The sequence below is a fragment of the Apus apus genome, chromosome 4, assembly GCF_020740795.1.
Source record: "Apus apus isolate bApuApu2 chromosome 4, bApuApu2.pri.cur, whole genome shotgun sequence".
Lineage (NCBI taxonomy): Eukaryota > Metazoa > Chordata > Aves > Apodiformes > Apodidae > Apus > Apus apus.
In genome coordinates this window covers 113412736-113433719 of record NC_067285.1, presented here as the reverse complement: position 1 = coordinate 113433719, position 20984 = coordinate 113412736, and the positions used below count along the sequence as shown (strand labels likewise).

General features: G+C 47.1%; 1 protein-coding gene across 2 annotated transcripts in view; it reads left to right on the top strand.

Moving 5' to 3' along the window:
• Positions 1-20984, top strand: part of GFRA4 (GDNF family receptor alpha 4) — a 69647-nt gene that overhangs the window by 35981 nt on the left and 12682 nt on the right. Inside the window, exons 2-3 of one of the 2 annotated variants that reach the window (XM_051617359.1) lie at positions 17319-17594; positions 20771-20851. In XM_051617359.1, the coding sequence (XP_051473319.1) occupies positions 17319-17594; positions 20771-20851 (357 nt within the window). Of the gene's footprint in view, positions 1-17315; positions 17595-20770; positions 20852-20984 lie in introns of both variants that reach the window. The other variant, XM_051617358.1, reaches the window with a different exon arrangement.

Sequence of the window (20984 nt, the reverse complement as noted above, 5' to 3'; positions counted from 1 at the left end):
ATACTGCTCTGTGCAGCCCTCTAAATATTACACATATAGATACAATGCTTGCCCTGCTTCCAAACCTAGATTTTTAACTCAAGTTTGATGATTAAAATAGTACCTCTGGGTCTAACTTGCAGTGAGCCCCTGATGTTCTGGGCAATGCAGGTATAAAGAAGAAACACTCCTTTTGTATTAGTGCATAGAATGGAGTTATGATGTGGCTGCTTTGGAATAGATCATCCCATCATGCTGGTTTGGGATGAGAAGGGTGGATTGCAGCTCCTGGATTACTCCCAGCTTGTGAATCCTGGCATTTACAGCCTCGATGTCCTTTTAATGTGGATTTTTTTTGCTTATTTCAGTACAAGTTCCCATGGTTTTGTTTTTTTTTTTGCTCTTCCAACTCAGCCTGCCTTTTCCCTTCCAGGGCCTCCCACCCCACGTTTGCTGTCTCCCCCCACCAACGTTGGGTGGTCACAGCTAAGTGAGGCTCCCCAGTGCAGGGATGCATGGAAGTGTTTCTAGAGAGTAACTGCAAGCACTTCATTTAGGTTCCTCAGTGGATTGCTTGGCTCTTAATGAGCTCTGTGTGGACTAGCTCTCTGCAGAGATACTGTCATATACATTACCTACCTATAGAGTTGCTTACATTTAAATACACACACCTATATAGCTGCATACCTCAATTCCAGCTGTCTTGCATCAGGGCTCATTTCTCCCTGCCTTCTCTCTTCCTCTCCTCATCAGCAAGAAGCTTCTCCAGTTTTTCCAACTCAACTTCCCTCTCTAATCTCAGTTTCTGCCTTATTTACCCTCACTTAATGCTCCATGCTGGCAGACTCCAGCCTTCATATTTAATATCTAGTGTCAGAAACAAAAATATAGATTGGCATGAGAAGAAGGGATGAGAGATGGATGCAATGACCTGGGCTGGTACAGACATGCACACAGTTTTGTCTTTGAACCCAAGGTTCCCTGGAAAAGTGCCACTGAGGAACATATATTGGAGCCCTGTGGTTTTGTAAAGTCAGGAGAAGGATCCCTGTTCTTTGCTTTTAATCATCATTCATCTTCATAAAACTTCAGGGGGCTCAGCTTTTGTTTGAATGAATTTTGTGACTTCCATGGAAAACAGAGGCGGGGGAGTATAATTGAGAGCTTATTTAATGCCAAATTCATCTTAAAGCAGGGAATGCAAATCACATAGCAAGTGTTGAATTATATATGATTAAAACTGCTTCAGCCCTTGCAAAGAAAAATAAAAAAGAGCCTATTTTATTCACCAGTTAATCATGTACCAAAAAAAAAAAAAAAAGAAAAAGAAAAAAAAAGAGGGGATGGAACAAAAATGAACTTAATCACAGAAAAAGGGGTCACAGTTCCTGCTTGACACATGGCTGGGCTCTCTATTGGAACAGGGCAGTGCAGAATGCACTGTCATTTAAGTGTTTTAAAGAGGTGCATTAAGAAGAGAGTTCAGTGATAAATGACCCTTTACAAATGCCTGAGAGTCTCTCCTGACCAGTGAAAGCTCCAGGTCTGCACAGCTGTCTTGGCCCATCTTGGATGCTCTTGTGTTTTGCAAACCAGTCCGAGCTGGAAGGTTTTCCAGTGTTTAGTTATAGGTAATGATGTATAAGAGAGATAAGAACGTGTTGAAACCACTGAAGGTGTGATCCAGATACTGTCCACTTTTGCTAACTGTTGTTAGTCTGGCAGTAGCTCAAACTCAACACCAGTGGACTTTCCTGATCCAGAAAGCACCAGAGATCAAAGAAAGAAAATGGCATTTCCTCCTTGCATCTCTACAGTGAGAATGGTGACCTGAAAATGAGTCCTGGCCCCTGCTGACCAAGCAATGCTGATGTGCTCTGAGGACTGGTTGATGCAGTGGGCATCAGGGCTCCCTCAGAGAGCTTGCTGAACTTCATGTACCAAGTCCTCTGTCTTTGAAGGCATTGCACTTACTTTGCTACTGGCAGGAGTGGACCCACGTGCTCTGTCTTAACATCAAGCCTGCAGAGATGGTGTGGAGTTGAAGGAGGGTATATGGAGTGAACAAATGGGCTCAGCTTGCCCTTAATCAGCCGTTCCCTCAGCTCTCTGTCAAGGATGGCAAAAGAGGACACGGAGGGCTGGTGCTGAAATGTACTTTAAACTACCAGCCACCTTTTGCTGCTTTGGTGGCAGAGTGTCAGTGTTTGGTGGTGGCCAATAGAGAGCTACAGAGCTTCAGGAGCTGTGTCTGAGCCTAGTGAAACAGGGCAGAGCTACTCCTCATTCCACTGGTGGGCAGCTGATGCCAAGGGGGAGTTGGCTACACCTATTTGCTGAACAAGGCAGAGGCACCTGTGGATCTGAAAGCTAAATACAAATGGGAATGCATCCTACCATCCTACACTCATCCTACAGAAGAGACTATATAGTTCACCTAGGTCCCAAACCCCCTGCCATGAGCAGGGACACCTCCCACCAGCCCAGGTTGCTCCAAGCCCCATCCAACCTGCCCTTCAACACTGCCAGGGATGGGGCAGCCACAGCTTCTCTGGGCAACCTGGGCCAGGGTCTCACCACCCTCACAGCAAAGAATTTCTTCCTCATGTCTAATCTCAATCTCCCCTCTTCCAGTTTTAATCCATTCCCCCTCATCCCAAGCCCCTCCCCAGCTTTCCTGGAGCCCCTTCAGGCACTGGAAGGTGCTCTAAGGTCTCCCTGGAGCCTTCTCTTCTCCAGGCTGAACAGCCCAAATTCTCTCAGTCTTTTAAAAACCATCTTATCTGTGAAAAGGGAGATGGTTTGTTCTGGGAGAGCCAGATTTCTCACGGGCTTTATTCACCTTTCATCCGTGTCTGGCTGAAGCCTGGTTTCTGTGACTTTTTAGGGGGTTGTTCTCACTTTACCAGTCCACGCCACCCACAAGGTCTTCAATAATCACAACTGGACAGTGTGGTAGGGATGGGGAGCAGGAAGGGACCACACATACAAACCCTTCTGCTCCAGCAGAGAAAGGAGGATGCAAGAGTCATTCCTGACAGATGTCCTGTGAATGATTTGACTGCTGGGGATTAAACAGACCCTCCACAATGTGTTCCCCTTGATAACTTCCCATATAACATTTCTCTTAGTATCTAAATAAATCTCCCTTGCTCTACATTTACTCAAAATTACCTCTCATCTGACATCCCACAATGGTGGAGGGCTGTCTATCACTGTCTGCTTCTGAACCATCTTGTTTACATATTTGAGTGCTCTGAGTTTGTTTCTTCATAGCCTCCTTCTGAAACCAAACACACCAAGTGCTTTTAGGCTGACCTCACCTTGAAAACCTACTTGTAATCCCTCTGAGATCTTGCCACCTTCCTTAGCACTTGTTCCAGCAAAAAGGTAGATCCAGACTCCAGCTAAAGCCTCAATGGAGCTGAGAAGCAAGGATGCTTTCTTCCTGTGGTAAATATGCACCACTCATGGCCCAGACTTTGTGTTTTCTGGTTTGCATGTTGTTGGTTTTTCTTGTTCAGCCTGTGGCCACCTCCCCCCTTATGGTCATGTCTCCCATACTTCTGTCAAACTATTCATTTCCTATGTTTACTTCTCCCTCCTGTCCTCTTGTACCAGGCAGTGACTCTTTTGCTTCTGTTCAGTGTCATCCTTCTGATTTCAGACATTGCCTTTAATAGATCAAGAACATTTTGAATTCCAGCCTTGTCCTGCACATTGCTTGTGACCCCCTCCTCGTCTTCTGTCAGCCACAAATTACAGAAATCTGTTCTCTATTCCATCATCCAAGTAATTTTGAGAATATTGAACAGTATCAGACTCAGGACAGACCCTTGGAGACCTTCTTAGTCTGAAAATGTGTCATTGCTCTTCTTCTTGGAGCACAATAACCATGGTTGCCCAGAGGCCATTCGTATGGACACATCACATGGACCCGTTCCAGACAGCTTGCAAAAGTCCAATTACACCATGTCAGCCCTTTGTTTTCCTGGCCAGTCTTACCCAAGATTGGTCTATAATTCATCTGGTTCCTCCTTCTGCTCCTTTAAAAGGGGCATTTCTTTGTCTTTGCCCACTCCTTTGGGATCTCACTTTTGATGAGGAGTGGGAAGATTCAGATGTTACTTCTCCACCGTTTCTTGTAGTTGATAGACACGGACTCTGGCAGGTACCAGCAGCCCCTGGGAGGACATATTTCTGTGTAAGCAGTTGTATGGTATGCAGGGAGATTTCAAAACAGTATTTGAAGGGAAAAGCTCCTATTTTATTGAGATTGTGGTGGGACATGCCATGCCATGCCTGGATGGTGTTCTGAAGGTCTTGCCCAAAAGGGTCCTCAGGGTGCTTTATCTCCTTGGAACTGCTGCCCATCTCATCACCCACCACATGTCCTGGCTTGGGCAATGGCAGAGGTTCAGGATCTTGCATTTCATTTGCTCAGAGAAGGAGAAGCCCATGACACCCATGCCAGATACATTTCTGTTTCCCATTCATGAGCACATACCTGTCCATCCATGCGTTACCAGCACAAACAGCCCTTTCCCACCTCCCTCCATCAGCTGCTTCCCAGCCAACAGCCCTTCCATAGGAATTGTTTGCAGTCAGACACCAAGACAGATGGAAAGCTTTTTTACTGCTTTCGTTTCTCTTCCCCAGTGTAAATCCTTTTCCAGGTTTACATCTTTGAAGAATCTGAAGCACCAGATGGTATCGGGAGCAGGAAAGGGATACACTGCAAACAAGTGTAGCCCAGGAAGGAGGAATGGTGGGATGAAGGAGAGTTGAGCTAAGCTAAAACTGAAATAAACTGAAAAATAAGATTCATCAGCAGTGCAGGTGGATGACAGGCAAGAGGTAGATGGAGCTCTGACTTATAAGTAAGGTCATTGAAAGAAGGAATCTGGTTTAAAAGAATTAAAAATGAAAAATAAAAAGTATGAAGATATAATGGCATTAGTGGGCAAGGCACAGAAATCTGTGCTGTCAGACCCAAAGCACTCAGTGCTTCTGCCTCCAGAAATGCTCCTCTCTTCATGAGACAGACATGAAGGGAGAGGTTTGGACTATCTGCTAACACTGGAAATCATTTTTTAAAAATAGAAGCTGCTGCAATGTGCCTGCCCCCAGGAACAGCAGGAAAGAAGGACAAGTCCCCCGGACTGAGATTAGATCCCAAATAACCCAACAGGAATATTCAGAGAGAAAATTTTCCTTTGCCTGCCAAGGGAGATGTTTTCAAGACAATGGTTGGAGATGTGTTTCCTTTTATGCTCTTCCCTGCCTCTCTTGGGTCCTTGCAAATTGCCCTGACCAAGAAGACTTTGAGAGGCTGAATTTTCAATGACCCTGTTGGGAGATGTTGCTTGTACAGATTCCCTCTGGGTTTTAACTTGCTCCTGAGACTTTTGACAGCAAAGTGCAAGAATTATTTGAAGGAAATGAGGTCATTGCCATACACATAGATGATATCCTGAAAGACTTGGGGGAGAAGAGGGAGGGAACAGCTAAGGGGCAAGACAACAAAAGGCTTCAGAAATGGGTCAGGAAATGGGACATGGCAGGAGAAATCTCATTTAAAATCAGAAATGTGAAATATTTAGGAGAAAGTGCAAGTGAATTGACATACATACGGATTCTGGCCAAAGCCAAGTGATAAAAGAAATGCTGCTTTGATAGAGAAGGAAGATTTGCAGAGTTTATTTCCTGGAATAAAATGAAATGACAGTTCTTCTTCCAGGGGTGTTATGTGGAAGGACTCAAAATGAAACAGGACTGACAACCTGGACAGGGAGCTTTGGGAGTCAAAGAGAGTAGAAAGAACTACCTAAGTTTTGGCAAGCTGTGTCACCCAGAGATGAACCACCTGGGCCAGTAAATCCCTCTGGAAATGACTCAGGACAGTGTGGCAAAAGTCTCATGCACTTTGCAGACTGGTGGCCTTGGTTTTCAGAAATACTCCAGCAACAGCATCTTAACTCATAGAGGGATGTCTTGGCTGCAGAAGACGTTCAAGACAAATATTCACATTGGGAAAAGGGATCCAAACAACAACAAAAGGACCCCAAATCCATTGCTCCTAAACCAAAAAGCTTGCTCACCTGCCACAGAGCAGCTTTCATTTCCCAGCTGCATCCGTGCAGTCGGAGCAAAGCAGGAAAACAAGAGCTGGGAGCAGCCAGAGTCCTGAGAGTGTCTGAGGAGTCTGTTCCTGAAGACTAAGCAGAGAACAGCAGAACACATGCAAATCTGCTGGAAGAGATTTCTCTCATCTCAGACACAGTGGGGAATAAACTTCTGGAGGCCACGGCAAAAGACAAGACTCTGCAGCAAGCTATTAACACTGTCACTGAGGGAAGGCTTGGGAATTACACATCATTTCAAATCCGAGCCTTCTGTAATTGATAGTATTGGGCACAGATGCAGAAATCAGGCCTGCCAAAAATACCACAGCCCTGAGGTATTCTGTAGAATCTGAGGGATGATGAAAAATTCAGTGCAGTGGTCACAAACGAGCACAGAGATGAAGGAAATGGATAAAGGGATCCGTGTGAAATGTGTCGATAATTTCTACCTGAGAGAGAAAAAAACCCCACAAACGACCATGTTGGTCAGATAAGGTGGATGTGCTGGATTATCCAGGGTAGTCTGAGACTGCATTACTAGAGAGTCTTTTATTAAGGTATCTTGTAGGACACACTAAACCTTTATTTGGCAGATACGGGCTTCCAGAAATGGTCATGTTTTACAGCAGTCCTTACTGAACTGACAGGGCTTTGCAAGATTGTGAAGAGAATGCCAGGATTCTGCAGTCAAATGATTTGAAGCAAAGTGGAATTAAGGGAGCTTAAAATATATAGAGATATTTATGTATGTGTATAAAACCATTACAGGCTGTGAAAAGTATCTGTATCTCACTCTGCTGGACTTCAGGCAGCTGCCTTTAAGGCACTTATCATTGCTAGCTGGGGTTTTGCTCAGAAAGCTGATCATCTGACTGCCTTGCTTATCAAACCTGGGCTGGGAAGCTGAGCTGATCTTGAGGCACAGATAGATAAAAAGACTTATAAAAATATATGTACAAAATCAAATGATAGCTGAGGAACTCAGTTCCTACAGGCTCAGTGGCTGGTGACCCCCGAATGCTATTTGAGTTGAGCAGAAACTGTGAAGTGAGCATTGCTGTTTGCAAGAAGGGGCAGGTTAATCTAGGAAACAGAGACCAAGAGAACATGTCAATGGCACGTTCTCCAATCTTCTACTGAAATATAGACCTGGGAAACATTTGCTTTAAATATCAATCTTGCTACAGGTCTGGGCTGTTGAAGAGCCCCAAACACCAAGCTCTTCAGGGATCTCACAGCTCAGTGACTGTACTTAAAGAGTATAAACTTGTCACTGCTCTGCCATGATAAGAGCACATGTGGCTGTTGAAAGCACCAGAGAAAACCTGTACTAATAGTTGGAGCACGTAGCACTTTCTTTCTTCTAAAGGCTGGAGAACCAGCCCCATGGCAATTGCTGATGGTGAACTTCAGCATGTAATCCAAGTAGGAGGGACTGCTGGTCTGGCATATTGCTGATGTAATGAGTATTGATTTGATTCCCTGATATACAGACCTCCATGGAAAAGGTTGCCAAGGAAGCTGTGGCTGCCCCATCCCTGGAAGTGCTGAAGGTTGGATGGGGCTTGGAGCAGCCTGGGCTGGTGGGAGGTGTCCCTGCCCATGCAGGGGGGTGGAACTAGATGATCTATAAGGTCTCTTCCACCCAAACCATTCCATGATTCTGTGATTTCTCTTTGTATGTCTCTACAGAGGGTTGTGCCACTCTTGTCCCACACATCTTGCACCTGCTTGCAGAATGCTGCACTTGTTCCTTACCTTAGATTTATATACTTGGGACAGGGACTTTTTATTTCCTTTCTGCGTGTCAAACCCAGCTAATAACCAAGGTCACTGGCTTCTTGATGGTAGCACAAAGCAAGTCAACAACATGGCAATTACAGTTTTTTGCCCAGAGAGGTGGGAGATGCCCCATCCCTGGAGACATTCTAGGTCAGGTCGGATGGGGCTCTGAGCAACCTGATCTGGTTGAAGATGTCCCTGCTCACTGCAGGGGGGTTGGACTGGATGTTCTTCAATGATCCCTTCAATGCAAACCATGCTGTGATTTTATGATTTTTTGAAGTCTCTGGTTTCCCATCTAAAATTGTCCCTTTTTGCAACAACTCAGTGTGGCACACGTTAAAAAATATCCTCCCCCCTTCAGTGGGGGATGGATTCCTACCTCTGGGGCTGCTGTAGCCAGATGTTGCTTAGAAAAAGACCTTTTCAGGGCTGTTGCTTTCACCATTGCAGCAGAGAGCTCTGAGGGTCACCCACCCTTCTCAAGGACATTGAAGAGGAAATGTTCCAGGGCTGGAAGGGGCAAATGGAAGTCACCTGCCTGTGGAGCATGATCAGTGATTGCTCCACTTTTTAGATCACCCTCAGTTCATCCAAATGCAGCACCAATTGAAGTGATAATGACTCCTCTCTCCATGGCAGCTTTCATTCCAAGTAGTTTGATATGCCACTGAGAGTTGCTTTAAAACGCCTGCAATAAATACACATTCAAAGCAAGACACTTAGTGCCACGGCTGTAAAGTCCACATATGTTCCCCTCAGCTGTATTTTTGCCTGAATAAATGCTGGGCATGAACAATCCTCACTGCACTTTCCACAGCCCTCCCTGCAGACACTCAAACATGGACATGCATGCCCAGGTTCTCTCTTCCCTGGTTTCTGGAGAGACCAGGCTGAGGTTCCCCAAGAGATGCAGGCAGCCTGGGATCCTCCAAAAAGGAAGATTCTGAACAGCAAGAATTCTTGATATTCTTAGAATCATAGAATGTGTGAGGTTGGAAGGGAACTTCGAAAGTAATCTAGTCCAGCCTCTCTCCTCCCTCCTCCCCAGTGAGCAGGGACTTTTTTGACTAGACCAGGTTGCTCAGAGCCTCGTCAAACCTGACCTTGAATGTTTCCAGGACTGGGGCCCCCATCATCTCTCTGGGCAGCCTGTTCCAGTGCTTCATCACCCTCATTGGAAAGAACTTCTTCCTAATATCTAATCTAAATCTACCCTGATCTAGTTTAAGACCATTGCCCCTTGTCCTATTGCTACAAGCCCTTGCAAACAGTCCCTCCCCAGCTTTCCTGGAGCCCCTTCAGGCACTGAAAGGTGCTCTAAGGTCTCCCTGGAGCCTTCTCTTCTCCAGGCTGAACTAACCTGGCTTCTTATTGAGTTCTCTTTCTTGGGATGTGCTTTCTACAGCATTCAAGGGTGAAATGCCAGACACAGGAAGACGTGCAATCAAAACTCTTGCTCACTATCACCTTTTGGGTGAAGAGGGTTGTGTCTGAACCCTGTGCAGCACATAGCAGCTCTCTGGATGAATCATAGAATCATAGAATCCTAGGGGTTGGAAGGGACCTCGAAAGATCATCTAGTCCAACCCCCCTGCCAGAGCAGGGTCACCTAGAGCACATCACACAGGAAGGCATCCAGGCGGGTTTTGAATGTCTCCAGCGAAGGAGACTCCACAACCTCTCTGGGCAGCCTGTTCCAGTGCTCTGTCACTCTTACAGTAAAAAAATTTTTCCTGATATTCATCTTAAACCTCCTATGCTCCAACTTGTATCCATTACCCCTTGTCCTATCACTGGTCTTCACTGAAAAAAGCTTAACTCCATCGTCTTGACACTCACCCTTTACATATTTGTAAACATTGATGAGGTCCCCCCTCAGTCTCCTTTTCTCCAAACTAAAGAGACCCAGCTCCCTCAGCCTTTCCTCATAAGGGAGATGTTCCACTCCCTTAATCAAGGGAGTGAAGAAGAACATGAGAAGTCAGAAAGAGGACAGAAGACATGCTGGTCTGACCAAGCAGACCCATTCAGAGTTAGACCTAAAAAGGAACAGGTTTTTTTGGGTCTAAATTTGCTTTGCTGTGCCTCAGTAAAGAAACTTTATGTCTCTGTCATGTGATGAGGACATTTTAAAGGCAAACTTAAGTGGAACTTGTGGTCTTATATGTATTTCCTTTAAGCACTTAGAGATCTCCTCTAGCCCTTGAGACCCCACAATCTTTAATGCAGTTGTCCTTACAGCTCTCTGCTAGATGTGCTCTCATCTTCTCAGACAAGGAGCTGATACCAGTGACCCTCAGTTATCCCACAAGGTGGGATGCCTCCTTTTAGGCATCTATGTCAAGATTCTGGTCATCACAAGCCCCACTAACCACTGTCTCCTGTTGGTAATATAACTGGTGAGCTTTGGGATGGGGTGAGCTCCTCCACCTGTTACCCCAGCAATCAGGGACTGAAGCCCCCTGATGTACCAAAATCATGGTGCCCCCAAATTTTGGCAAGCAACAAATGTGTCATGGATCACGATCACTGCCAAACCTCGTGTCTTGTTTTATGACATGAGCTTTCAGGATTAGCATGGATCGAGTTTGAGGCTCCATGGGTGCTCAAAAAGTTTAAAGCTTATTTGCAACCAGGTCGTGCACTGAGCCTGATGGTCTGATTTGCATCTTCCTTTCATAAGAATATTGTTTATAGCTGATTTGGTGCTTACTCTGCCTGAGTCAGTCCAGCAGGACAGGGCGTTCCAGAGGCATCTTTAGAAAACAAAGGCTGAAGCCTTGTCAAAAAAGATGTGTTAGTGTAGGAGAGTAATGATATCTAGGGAGACTTCACCCCAAGTTATTATGAGAGTTTTCACAAAGAATTCTTCTCTCCTAAGGGTAATGGAGGCCTGATGTAACTTCAGCAGACGACAGACACCCAGAGGGCTGTGGATTATCTTCCAGCTTGAAAGTTTGCAGACACAATCCAACAACTAATGCCCCAGCCCATGATTGTTATTTTCTTTTTTTTCCCAGCAAAGTTCTAGTCATTGCCTTGGTGGGGGACAAATAAATGGCTCCATCTTTTCAGGTTTCATCAAAGTCAGAGTGACACTTGCCTCCTTGGGAAATGGCTAAGAGAGCTGCAGATGAGAAGGGCTGTCAAAAGACAAATTGGGGATTATTGAGTTCATCTTGGCAGATGTCTGAAACCTGACTCATCGTGGCCTCATTTGTGCTTTCACTTAACACTTGTGGCCATCACATTTCACACTCACTTTGCAGGGTAAGTCCCCACAGGGCAGAGAATAGCCCACTAAAAGAGTTTGCACATCATCTGACTCGTGCAGGCTCCCCACGCCAAAGGACAGGCGGGATGGCTTCCTTACAAATTTCCTGCCACAGCAGGGATCTTGCCCAACAGGACATCTCAAGTTTTCAGGCTTCTCTGAAGGTATGGAGGTGTGACATATCAGTCTATGAGAAGCAGAAAGAGAGACCAGAGGAATGTGGTTTCTTCTGGCTTTGGATTCCATGCAATGAGCACATTATCTTCTATGTGGATCAGCTGCTAGAGAAGGAAACAGTGAATGTTATTGTATTCATCTGCATTTCCCCAGTGCCTGTAAGGTCCTGCTTGAAGGCACCAGGCAAACACCTGGTTAAAAACCTGAAAGTAAGGGGAGAAAGGTCAGAGTTGTAGGTATAAGGAGTCTGGCAGCACATTTGTAATGCCTGCTTGAGACATGAAGTGTGTTGTTGGCCTGAGCCTCCTGGCGTTGCTTTGATACCCTCAGACATTACATTCCTGAGGTGTTCTCAGCAAATTCCACCACCCTAGTGCTGCCTGGGAAGAGTCACCAGCAAATGAAGATCAGCTCGCACTGTGGGATTTCATTATGTGGATGTTATGTTTGTACACCCATTAAATCCAGGGAGGCTGATAGCAGCAAATGTTGTCATCTTCTTCATATGAGCTGCTCTGATCTCCTTCAGTAAAACTGTGATCCAGCCAGCAGAGTATTCATGGTGGCAGAGGAGTGAGCATGCACTAAGCCCAGGGCAAGACAGATGGACTGGAAGGAAGCTTTCCCTTGTATCCAAATGTCCCAAAGGGGATTGCTGGGCGCTAGGAAATCCAGATGACAGAAGGACAAGGAGGGGCTGGAGTGTGTCCAGAGAAGGGCAAGGGAGCTGGGGAAGGGGCTGGAGCACAAGTCTGAGCAGGAGCAGCTGAGGGAGCTGGGGGTGTCCAGCCTGGAGCAAAGGAGGCTGAGGGGAGACCTGCTGGCTCTGCAGCTCCTGAGAGGAGGTTGGAGCCAGGGGGGTTGGTCTCCTACGGGACAAGTAACAAAACAAGAGGAAATGGCCTCAAGTTGTGCCAGGGGAGGTTTAGATTGGATACTAGGAACAATTTCTTCCTGGAAAGGGCTGTCAGGGCCTGGCCCAGGCTGCCCAGGGCAGGGGGGGAGTCCCCATCCCTGGAGGGATTTCAAAGCCCTGTAGATGTGGTGCTGAGGGACATGAGGCAGTGGTGGCCTGGGCAGGGCTGGGTTAACAATTGGAATTAATTATCTTATAGGCCTTTTCCAACCAAAATGGTTCTGTGACAGTGATGAGTCCTGGACATCATGTGTGGGATCTCCTGGGAGGGCTGTTCCCAGGCAGGTTTGGGGAAGGACCATTGGAATGGCAGAGCTGTTCACTGGGGCAGCTCTGTTATGGTTTACATCCTTCTCTCCAGATCAGACAGGCTTTTGTCCAGTGAGATGAGCCCGTGTGAGTACACATTAGAGCCACACAGACAGGGCACCCTGAGGGCAGCATTGCCCCTCTTGCCTCCTCAAACACTCCTGAGTGCCTCAACCCCACTGCAAACAGGACCATTGGAGAAGGTGGACAACTGTGAGCCACAGCTTCTGGTACTACTGGTACAAGTACTGGTACTACTGGAACAAATCTAAGTGATGCAGGTGGGGGCATTTCCAAAGTAGGGACTTGGAAGAGAGGCAGGTCCTCTACACACTCTGCAGCTGTTTCCACAGTCAACGGGAAATAAACTTTGAGCTGTGTACAAGGGTTTGTTCCTCAGGTCATCCTGAGCTCTTGGCTGTAAAATTATGAATTGAAAACAAATTTTGAACAAGGTTTAGCAGTGACCACTTGCATTAGCCACCTGGCCCCATTCATGCATTACTGTTGGTTTATGAATACTTGGGAAATACTAGGAATATTTCTTCCAGACTCACTTTCCCTTCCTTATTTTTTTTTTTTCACTCTATAACTGTGTGTACCAACATATTTCTGACAGCTCTGGGCAAGTTGAAAGTTTCTGGATATCAAGAAGCTGCCCATTGGCAAGCACTAACATCTGTTCATTCCACCCAGTAACATCATTCCCTAGGACTGTGCCTGAATCAGGGGTATAAAAGGATTCCCACCTAACACATACAAAACCTGTATGGACTAGATGATCTTCAGGGGTCGCTTCCAACAACTCCATCTGGAGGGGAGTGGGACATATCCCAAAGCCCCAGGTTAAACAGCACCATGAGAAACAGTATGGTTCCTCCTAAAACATCTGAAGCCCAAGTGTTGGTTGGATCAGGGAGGCAAAATGGCAGGGCTCTGTGCTGATGCTCTCTGGGCATTTTGGCCACTGTTAGGAGACTTAGACATCTTTGTTCAACAAAATGTTGTATAAGATATAACATATATAATATTTAATGCCATATAGGATGGGAAGTAGTGGTTTTAAGCTGGATGAGTGTAGATGTAGGTTGGAGATTAGGAATTCTTTGCTGTGAGGGAGGTGAGACCCTGGCCCAGGTTGCCCAGGGAAGCTGTGGCTGCCCCATCCCTGGCAGTGTTGAAGGGCAGGTTGGATGGGGCTTGGAGCAACCTGGGCTGGTGGGAGGTGTCCCTGCCCATGCAGGGGATTTGGGACTAAATCATCTTGAAGGTCCCTTCTAACCCAAACCATTCTGTGGTTCTATAAGAGATACCTGTACAAGAAGAACTGAGGGTCTGTTAAGGTGAGGGGAAGAGCCAGATTTTTCTCTTACTCCTCCACATTAGGAGTAACTTTATGTAAGTGTCACTGAGGTAAGCAAGAGCAGAAACAGATGTGGAGCAGAGCTACAAACAGGATGTGAAAATAAACTCATTACTCCATCTGCCCACCATAAACAGCGTGAAATTAGCAGCAAGTGAGGAATAAAAATCCAGTCAAATGGCCTTTTAAAGAGAGCAGAGGGAGCTGGGAGGTCTGCTGCTAGAAAAGCAGAGGCACAGAAAGCCTGAGCCATGCAACACCCAGGACATCCCCTGAGCCCCCTTGGGCAGTCAGGGCCAGAGTTGGAGGAAAATCTCGTGGTGGAGAGTCCTCAAGGTGCTCTTTTTGAAGGCAAAACCAGAAAGGTCACTCCATCTTTGAGGGGGGAGACCTGATTTTGCTTTTGTCCCTGCCCATCGAAAAGCACCATCTCTTTCCGAAGTCACAGCGATGACATTTTTTTTTTCTCCTTTCCCTGAGAGCAGCTTCCCTTAACGGTGCATAAAATGACTCTCTCGGGGGCTGTGTGAGGAGGAAAACGCAGCGTGATGTTGTCTCAGTCGCAAAGACATCACTAACAATAAAAGCCCTGGAGTGGTTTGGTTCTGAAGTGACACGATCACGGGACGGGTCGTTCGCGACGCTCCACTTGAGGCACCTCTGGAGTGAAGCCTGGTTGGGGGGTGCTTGATGCTTGGGCTGTAAATATTCACCCCTGGCCTTTGTGCTGCCAAGCAAGTCTCAGCCTGGAGATATATTTACTTTAAAATTTGCAGGACAATTTCTCCAGTGGTCCATCTGCTTGATTTATGTAAAGTGGGATCCCAAAGTGTTTCACTGCTTTTACAGGCTGGCTGTGTTTATAACCATCCTGGGGAGGATCTTCTGCAATTCATGTAGCAGAGAGGGGGAAGGAGGGTCATAATTTCTATTTTAACCTACTTTTCCAGCAGCTGAGATGACACTGACAAAGTCATCTCTTCTAGAATAAACTTGCCATGTTTTATACTTGTCCAGAGGAGATACTTCGGAGAAAGCTAGGGCAAAATAATTCAAGCACTTGATATTTTTTCACTATGGCTTCTGCTCAGATCTGTACATGGAAAATTCAGGGGCATCTGAAAGCAGAGACTCTGAGCAGCTCTGACTCGTTTTATGGATCTCAGTGAAATTGCAGACGAAATGATATTTCAAGGAAACTGGTTTCTTCTGTTCAGAGTTCTTCAGGATATAGCAGCCCAAGGCAGAGTCTCCTACATGTTCAAAATAATTTCTCTCTCCACATTTGGCAGCTCCAAACAAGCCTTGAGTGCTAAAGAAACCAGGTCTATGAATAAATCAGGGGTAAGAGAACTCAGATTCGAGGTGTTGTGAGATTTGAAATAACTGCAAGCTTGACGTTGGCCATGAGGCACTCTGAAGCAGTCTGGAGTGTGATGAAAGGCTTTGCATTTGAGATGCCATTGGGATATTTCAGGAGGAAACCTCCTGGTGGGTTCACCCAAAGTTTGTACTAAACATAATTGAAATCTCTGAACTCCAGCTGCTACCTTCTACCCTAATCAAGAGCATCAGAAGCAGCTCCTTAGCAAACACCCTGTGACTGCTGAGGGAAGAGAGGTGGATATACTGGGATCAAGCATTGAACTGGGAGGGCAGCAGAAGCAGGTGCAGAAATTCAGGGCTGGAGAGGTAGCAGGTGGAAGGTGGAAAAAGGGACTTTATGAGGAGATCCATAGACTGTCAGAGAGAGGGGAAATCGCATGAAGCCATCAGAGATGGCAATCAAAGCCCCAGGTTTCCCTCAGGAGAGAGGATTGTCTAATATTGTCTGAGCTGAGTCTCATCAGGAACAGAACCTGGAGGGGCTCAAAAACCAGAAGCTGCCCCCATCTTATCTACCCCATGAAGGGTAAGGTGTCCTTATCCCTCTGGTTCCTATCTAAAGGGAAAAAAAATATGTTAGGGACCAGTCACCACCCCTGGAGGGGTTTCCAAGCCCTGTAGATGTGGTGCTGAGGGACATGGGTGAGTGGTGGCCTTGGCAGTGCTGGGGTAACAGTTGGACTTGGTGGTCTTAAAGGTCTTTTCTAACAAAAACAATTCTATGGTTCTATAAAGAGATCCTTTAGGAAGTATTTGAGAAGTCTTCCATCAAGGTCATAGCAGTAGTTTGTTTTTGTAGTACAACAGGATCCAACCTTACATTATGGAAACAGGCAGATTTCTTCCCTTCCATAAACCAGGTTTCCCTCTTTCTCCCTCCCTCAAGCCGTGGTGCAGTCATGCCTGACCTACGTCAGCATTCTCCAGAGCATCCCACCAACTGGAAGGAGTGGGATTCACCTTGTCCTGACCTCCATCTCCCCATCACCTGGGTGCCACCATGTGCTGCTGAGAGTGGTTGAGCCTCTGGCCCTGCCATTGCCAGGGGCAGAGATGCAGCCGTGGGCCTTGGAGTGGTTTAATGACAATAATGTCTTCCTCCCACCCTGTCCTCTATCCTTTCAGCATGGGGAATGGAGCAGTTTTTTTATTTTAACAAGTAACTGAAAAGAATTCACTGAAGTTCGGAAAAAGTCTAAACAAAACAGTGGGAGTCCTGGAGAGGTGGTGACAGTGAACAAAGACCAAATCCTGGGACACATGTGGAGTGACCTCATGGCAAAACACCACACACAGAGCCAATCAGCTTCAGGTAGAGTTAAACCATGTGCAAGGAGGAGAAGCTGGGGTCTCCATAGCATTGGGCTGCTGTTAAATTAGGAGGGCAGAAATGAGGTAGGGAGCTAGCAAGCAAAGGGTTGGGAAAGTTTATATGCTCCCAGCAGGAAAGAGCAAGCACCAGAAACTGGTTGAGTTCCTGCCACATGTAGTCCTGCTTCCAGCTCACCCTGTCCAGGGTGACTCTCTCCAACTAGGAAGAACTTGGTCTCCAGGAGAGAGGTGACCTCTCCTGGCTCCTCAGCTGAACACCATATAAATCTCACTGCTGCTGCTGGTCCAGCAACATGAGAGGGTTGGGTTGAGGTGCCCAATCTCAGGTTGTGTTTTGTCTCCTGAACATGCCTCCAACTTCCTGTCACCCACTCTTCTTTCTCTCCCTAGCAGCGCTGCTCCAGCAGCCAGAGCTCCCCATCACATTGGCAACCCATGAGTAGGAGTGGATAATAAAATCCTCCAGTTGACCTGTTGGGGAGGGATCTGCCCATTTAAAGGTTTCAGAAGCAGGGTGGTTGCTTGTAGAGTGGATGGTGATGAGAAGGATTTCCATCTCCACATGTGAAGATGGACATCCCAGCCTGGTCCAGCTCACGGGAGACACAATTCCTTTCCCACCTGGCCTTGCTCCATCACCCTCACACCACTCCTCTGGTTTTCTTGCAGAAGGCATGGCAGAAGCTGTCAGCTCAAGCAGGGACTGCCTTCAAGCAGGTGAGTCCTGTACCAACGACCCCATCTGCAGTGCCAAATTCAGGACCCTCCGGCAATGCATCGCGGGCAACGGGGCCAACAAGCTGGGCCCCGACGCCAAGAACCAGTGCAGGAGCACAGTGACAGCCCTGCTCTCCAGCCAGCTCTATGGCTGCAAGTGCAAGAGAGGCATGAAAAAGGAGAAGCACTGCTTGAGCGTCTACTGGAGCATCCACCACACGTTGATGGAAGGTCAGTAATCATTTCTGATCACCTTCCTAGAAGGCCATTACTACTGGGACTTTATGCAGATGCCCAGCACCAAAATGTCTGTAAAAAGAGGTCACTCCTGTAGCATTCCCTCACCTCTCCAGACCTACCAACCTCCACAGTAATGCTATTTTGGGGAAAGCAACCCTGAAAACCTGAGACATCCCCTTCCTTATTTTTTGGGATCACAGAAATGGCTTGGAAGATCATCTAAATCCACCCCCCTGCATGGGCAGGGACACCTCCCACCAGCCCAGGTTGCTCCAAGCCCCATCCAACCTGCCCTTCAACACTGCCAGGGATGGGGCAGCCACAGCTTCCCTGGGCAGTCTGGGCCAGGGTCTCACCACCCAGATGTTGGATGTTCCCAGTATAACTTTTGCTGGGAAAATGCAGGGATTGTTTCCTGCCTTAGTGCAGTAGCCACGACCACGACAGCCCTGGATTTTACAGAACCACGATACAAAACACACGCCTTGAGGAAAAAACCAGCATAAACCTATAAAATAAAATAAAGTCACTCTCTTGGAGGCTCTCAAATGCACCACTGTCTTTGGGTTAGTGAAGATTTGGGGCTGGTGACATCAAGTGGGAATTTAAGGTGTTCCCAGAGCCAGTACTTAGTAAGTTTGGATTTTGATGTTTTTTAAGAGTCATCATAAAAGTACACCTCAGTGGCCATAACTCCTCCTTGTCAGGTTGGTGAGTATTTTATGCACCATGAAAATTAAAACGGGGAATAAAACAGATCCTTCCAGCCATAGACTGTGAAATAGATTAATAAAACACTGCTGGCTGGAGGTGGAAAGGAAAGGTGCAGGGGTGAAAACACAGGCCAGAAGGCCAAGCAAAGCAAAGAGGATGAAGATTACAACGCACAGGCTTGCCAGGAAGGGAACTGCTTGACCAAGTTCCTGCAAAGCCTTTGGGTGCCACAGCTTGCAGGGTGCAGTGTAGGATGTTATGAACTGACTAGGGAAATAAGAGACCCCAAGACCTCAGCACCCACCAGGATCTAATCTTCTCCATAATTAGTTGACATAATTAGTGAATTTAGAATCATGGAATGGTTTGGGTTGGAAGGGACCTTTAAAGCTCATCTATTCCAACCCCCCTGCAGTGAGCAGGGACATCTTCAACTAGACCAGGTTGCTCAGAGCCTCATCCAACCTGACCTGGAATGCTTCCAGGGATGGGGCAACTACTTCTCTGGGCAACTCGTTCCTTTGAAGTGAAGCTTGGGGAAGGGTTAGTAATCCAGCCTCTCCACTCAACAGGTTGAGTTGCAAGCCCTTCCCTGCTGACCTCTGTGGCCTGAAGCTTTGCACACAGTCTGTGATGTGGCTATGCGGGACAATAGTGTTGGGAGGTCTCCCACCTCTGGGACTGCTACTGGAAGAGCAGGGAGAGGATGGCAGGGAGTGCTGGGTGCAGGTGGGGGCCAGGCATGGGTCTCCAGATGCAGAGATGAGTGCTGGATGGCCAGTTTGGATGGGCTTCTTGCCCAGCAGCTCAGGACCTGCACCAAACAGCCTGAGAGGGCTGTTATCAGAGACTGCCAAGACTCCACCCCTCTTGTCCCCTGCCATCATAACCCAAACACCACATTTTTTCAAGCACTGAGTTCACTTGAAATGCAGATTTACGCTCCCAAACCTTTGATTCTCTTGCCTGAATTTCCCCTGATAAATATATTTCGTAACAGTCACGTATTTTGGAGCCCTTACACCTGTGTCATCAACTGAGAGAGGAGGCAAACCCACACGCTCTGTGTAGGGCTTTGTCTCTCAGTCGTACAGAGCCAGGAGGCTGCAAAAAAGCTTCCTAGAAGCCCTGTTATAAAAATCAATCGTGGAAGTGTGTGCTCAGGGAATTCACAAAGCACAGTATTTACTCAGCCCCTCTCGAGCACGTCTGTGTTTAGCCACCTTCCCACTCGGAGACACAATAACATGATGACAACCCGATAACAATTCTCTGATAAGGTGCTCTATCATCAGGACATAAAACTGCTCTGCTGAACATACAAATGGGCCCCTCTCCAGTCAGTAACGACGAGAGATATTTCAAGGAAGGCGTAAAGCTGCCTTGTCATGCACCCATGGTAACTGCGCGGGGCTGCCTACCCTGGGAGCTGTTTCTTCCTGACCACAGCCAGTGACCAGCATATGCCCAGAGCAGGAGGTTTGCTACTGCCCATATCCACCTAAATGGCTAATAATTTTTAAAAAATGATACTGGGGTGTTTGCTTCAATAACTCTCTGCGGCGTCCGTCAGGATGACGGGGCATTACAGACCACTGAGTGGGTAGAAGAGGGGCACAGATTGAATAAAATGAGCTTCCCAGCAACTTCAAACTGAAGAGGGGGAAGTTCTATGGGAGCTGTGGGTCATTAACTCTACGCCAAGTAAGAAAGGGCTGTTGGCCAGGAGAAGGGGTGCTAATAAATATGAAGGGAAGGGCGTTGCCACACACATAGCCCTGGCTGTGGCTTAGAAAGGAGGTGAGGAGCATTGACCCAGGAGGGACAGATAGGAAGTAGCAAGGATGGTGATAAAAACCCTACGTGTGTAGGGAGCTGGTGGCTTGAACTCTGCCCACGAGCAGGAGCCTGTGCTACAGTCTGGTGTCCTCAGTGGCAATCCCTGTAATGGGCCCCAAGATGAGCTGTAGAGAGTTGCAGCTCAATAGTTCCCTGAGAGGATGCCCTACTCCATAGCTGTGGCAGCTTTTCAAAAGCCAGTTACATCCTATTCCCTTCTTTCAAGACATGGGATACATCAGGTCCTGTATCTCTGAGAATCCATTTACTTAGAGCCTTTAGAGCACACATCCCCTTGGACCCACCAGGAAAACCTGGACCCACCTGGATGCAGTCCTGTGTAACGTGCTCCAGGAGATCCTGCTTCAGCAGCAGATCTGGACGAGATGATCTCTAGAGGTCCCTTACAACTCTGTGATTCTATGATCTTTTGAACTTTGCACATCCCCCAGAAGCCTCAGTTTTCTTCTCACCAGTTTCATAGAATCATAGAATCATAGAATCCTAGGGGTTGGAAGGGACCTCGAAAGATCATCTAGTCCAACCCCCCTGCCAGAGCAGGGTCACCTAGAGTACACCTAGAGTACATCACACAGTTTCTCTTTCCAACCTAGGCATGAATGTACTGGAGAGCTCCCCTTATGAGCCCTTCATCAGAGGCTTTGATTACGTCCGGCTGGCATCCATCACGGCAGGTAAGTGGGAGGCAAGATGCTGACTGGGTTCACCTGGTGAGGAGCTGGCTGTGGGATCAAGTGCTAGGAACAAGAGAGCCCTTCATGGTCTCTTCACAAAGCACTGCTGAGATCTTGCAATTGTTTTTCCAAG